The sequence below is a fragment of the Limulus polyphemus genome, unplaced genomic scaffold, assembly GCF_000517525.1.
Source record: "Limulus polyphemus unplaced genomic scaffold, Limulus_polyphemus-2.1.2 Scaffold11442, whole genome shotgun sequence".
Lineage (NCBI taxonomy): Eukaryota > Metazoa > Arthropoda > Merostomata > Xiphosura > Limulidae > Limulus > Limulus polyphemus.
Window position 1 is genome coordinate 11,369 of NW_013677052.1, and position 4,238 is coordinate 15,606.

The following is a 4,238-nucleotide window of genomic DNA, read 5'->3' on the forward strand; positions in this document are numbered from 1 at the left end:
ACTGGTGGATATACAGTTGTTGCTTCCTTAACAAACACCCTCAGAGTGTATTGATAATCTGTGAAAGCACTGGTGGATATACAGTTGTTGCTTCCTTAACAAACACCCTCAGAGTGTATTGATAATCTGTGAAAGCACTGGTGGATATACAGTTGTTGCTTCCTTAACAAACACCCTCAGAGTGTATTGATAATCTGTGAAAGCACTGGTGGATATACAGTTTTCCTAGCTTTATATCTGTTATTTGAAGCATGATTGTGTTGTTGAAAAACTGTCTGATCTTACCGTTGTTTCACAGGGATTGGCTGCTATAAATATTTTGGGATCTTGATTTCTTTTACCTTCATATTCTCTTTTAATAATAAAGAAAACGGATTTCTTTTGTGATACGGAAAGACTTTTTGTTTTAATAAAGTCAAATGCAATTATGAAAAAATTTGAGAAACTGTCTTTTGTGCATGTTATTAATCACATTCTGTGATCACTGTTTTTCTAGCTAATCTGAGAAAAAAAACAAAAGTTAAAAACAATCACCTTGTAACAATGATCTATAATTACACAGAACTAATTAACTAAGACTGTTAATGAAATCAGAAATAATAAGTCTTGTATCGATAGACAGAAAAATTTAAAAGGTATATAGAAGAATGAAATACAAACATACTTTGATAAATAAAACATCATGTTGTGTTGATATCAGATACGTACACACAGTTCTTTAAGCTGAAATAAACTAGCTTCAATACTCGAGCAGCACAAGTCAGGTCTTTACAGTGAAATCTAGGAATTTTATATTCAAGATACGTACTACCACGTATCAGTAAACTTCTGATAAAAACAAAGGTAATTTATACAATCAAAAACTTTCAAAGTTCCAGTCACAGGTTATATTAGAAGTTCTCTAAAACACACTCATCGCCAGCTCCTATTATTTGTTGATTTGCACGAAAATATCCTGTGCGATTATGAATAAGTTGTACGGAGCTACTGCGGTGCCCATTTTTTCTGTAAGATAATTTTTAATGGAACATTTTTAATTCCCCCACTTTGTTTCTGCTTTTGTGAGTCGATGAAACCTAACTTAATATGGTTTACCGCTTTACTAGGTTGGTCTTCACATTACTTTTATAGCGTATTCGATATCAAATAACCATCCTTCTACTATCAAGCTGAGTCTCGATTTCATGTGTTTTGGTAAACAGAAACATTTTTAGTAAAGAATTATCACACACAAGATTCTGAGGACAAACTTGTCCTTTATTTTCTGTTAATAAAACAGCAGTCTCTGGTTTCAGTGTACAATGGAAGAAGGTTACACCTAGAATCGGTCCTATATTACTACTAGTAGAACTCTACATCTAGAACCTAGCTTATACTAGGAGAGGAGAAGGTTGACATGAAATTTCTTGCCTGAACCTGATTTACAGAGATATAACAGGACCTTCTACAAAAAAAATGATTCACATTCTTTCAAGCGAGGAATGGGAACATAGGTACGAAACACGTAGACAACTCAAAAAGCCGAGTCACGAGACAACGTTAACATGGTGCCATGGAACTTAATGTAAAATTCAAACACAAAATTAAAAATGCTAGTCAAAATTTGTACTGGCCACTTACATCTTTTTTTAAAAGTTACAGTTACAAGGTCTGCTCAAAGTATTTAGTCATATCACAAACAATGCAACTTCTGCCAGATAAACACTGAAATGGCAATGTGACCACCAGCAAAGTTTGATTAGGTACCTGCTTGCCAAGTCTTGAGTGTTTGGGGGAAATAAGCACTTTTAAAGGTCTAGCTACATGATGAGGTTCCATTAAATCAACAAGCATATAAATAATACGATCCAGTAAAACTCAGCACACCGGCTGTAAAAACATAATGACATATTAAAAGGCCACAATGAGTTTCATATCACACACTTTTCATCGAACATTTAATACCAAAAAAAAAAAAGACCTTTCATGAAAAACAAACACGACTTTAGCAAACTTAACTACAGAAAATTATACACACGAAGGGTGGCCAACTACGTCTGCACCAACCATAATACATGTATATAGATAATATATATATATATACTTATATAATACATCTCAAGCTGTAGATCCTGTAAGCTAAAATATGTCACATTTACTAATGTTTGCTTCTTCCAGATCAACTTTAGTCCTGATGTTAGGAAGTTATGTATCCTTTACAAATTAATCTGTGCTACAACAAGAAAAACATTATACTTGTGCTTCTCCGTCAATAAAAAGAATGTACATTCTTAAGCCATAGTAGTTTGGTTCTAGTGATTCAATGAAAACACTGGAGTGACACATGGAAACTTTACGATAAGTTTTGTTTTCACAATTAAAATTTAAAAAAGATAAAGCTGCCTACTTAGTTTTTACTAAAAAAACAAAAGGACTGGTTTTTTTTTTTTCAACAACCACAAGTCCAGGCATCTGACCTGGACAAATCATCACACAGACTGTCTCTTCAATAAAATCAAACACTAAAAAGAGGCCCTAAACGAATGTGGCCAAAGCTGAAGGGGAAGTTGATTCTTGTTCTTTCTTTTTCTTTGCACCGTACTGCCCGATGAATGATCCATCCTCCGTAAACTGACCGGCTTCTCCTTCTCCGTATTCAGCCATGCTGTCTGTTTCGCTCTCTGGACCCTTCAGGCTACTGTTGAGGGACGTTCGACTGCCAGCCTGAGGATTCTGGTTACCAGGTCTGAAGTGTGGTATATTCAATATAAGTCGGTAAACAATCGTCTCAAAATAATGACACGTCTACTAAATACAAATTCACACTTTCTTTAACTACTGGTGCGACTTTATAACAGTGATTGTGATATAACATACACGGGACCTGATTTTCAGTATATGTAATAATAAACACTAAAGAATGCGATTTTGAAAGGACATAAAGAATGACTATCAGAGTATTTTACTCTTAACAACACTAGAAGTTGAAATACTTCAAGTTCTCCTTATAAACCCATGATCAGTTAAAATACATTAACATTACCCTTAAAGCCCGTGTTAATTATAATACACTACTTACAGTTTGCTGTACTCGTTGAAGCCGCCGTCATCAAGACAGTCAAGGTCTTGTCTATCAGAGTATTTTACTCTTAACAACAAACCCATGATCAGTTAAAATACACTTACATTACCCTTAAAGCCCGTGTTAATTATAATACACTACTTACGGTTTGCTGTACTCGTTGAAGCCGCCGTCATCAGGATAGTCAAGGTCTTGTCCTTGTGCTGCCTCCTTCTCGTGGACAGAGTATTTACCTCCCCGGTTTCGCTTGATCAGACAAACGATAATAAGCAGTAACAACAATAGGGCAATGGCACACATCATTCCGATAAACCAGGCAGCAGTAGCTACGCTATCTGTAGACGCTGGGGCTGCTACTGCTGTGTGAAAAGAAACAATGTTACACATCTAAAAACATCGTGGCCAACAAGTCCTTTTCATCACATTTAATTATAGGTGGGATGGAGAGCTCTTGGAATGTCGATTCCAGATCTGTTTTTGGTTTTCCTCGTCAAGTTTTCGTGATGAGACCAATGTAATATGAAATATTATTGCCTTAATTATAACTTAAGATGTTGTACATTTCGTAAGTGTGTACTGTATAAATTTGACCCAGCGTATGGTCTGTATAACGAATTATACTGAAAAACGAATAAAGCTGTAACATTAACTAGCCTAATGTGTGATTATTATCTAAATTGTGCTGAAATTAACACTAGTCATATTTTGATAACTAGATGTACTATAAGAAAACTGAAATCAGATTTGGAATCTATGTATGTGTTTACACCTTTGATGAGAGAAAAAAAAAAAGTTTGATTTTGTCGACCAGTGTTATCATCCTTAAATGAATTTTATCAACATAAAATCCAATTTCTCACATTCTAGGTTTTATAAACTAAAACTTTTCTGTTGTTAAAATGCAGGCCCTTGACTGTAACTTTTTATTAAAGTTGTTTCTGATCCATTGACATTCTTTGGAAAAATCTATGCACTTAAATCTTGTATATCGATATAATAACTACATAATGACTTGCATTCGTGTTTTACTAGAAGCTTTCATTAACAATTTCTCATTGCTACTAAAATTAAGTTTTAAAGGATAACGATAAATGTATCTTAAAAACAGTTAATTCTAGTAACATAAGTTATGATGTGTAGATCCTTCTTTTTTAGACCATCTTGAGTTTCTTCTAGT

The 4,238-nt window shown here is 34.3% G+C and overlaps 1 protein-coding gene across 1 annotated transcript; it reads right to left on the minus strand.

Annotated features, from left to right (window-relative positions):
- Window positions 1–1,236: 1,236 nt before the first annotated feature.
- On the minus strand, window positions 1,237–3,463 carry LOC106476747 (neuroglian-like). The gene is made up of 2 exons (XM_013937379.2): window positions 3,207–3,463; window positions 1,237–2,725 (listed from the first exon to the last, which is right to left on the minus strand). Exons 1-2 carry the CDS (start codon window positions 3,446–3,448, stop codon window positions 2,515–2,517), a joined length of 453 nt encoding a protein of 150 aa, XP_013792833.2. The 5' UTR covers window positions 3,449–3,463; the 3' UTR covers window positions 1,237–2,514.
- Between the last annotated feature and the right edge of the window lie 775 nt (window positions 3,464–4,238).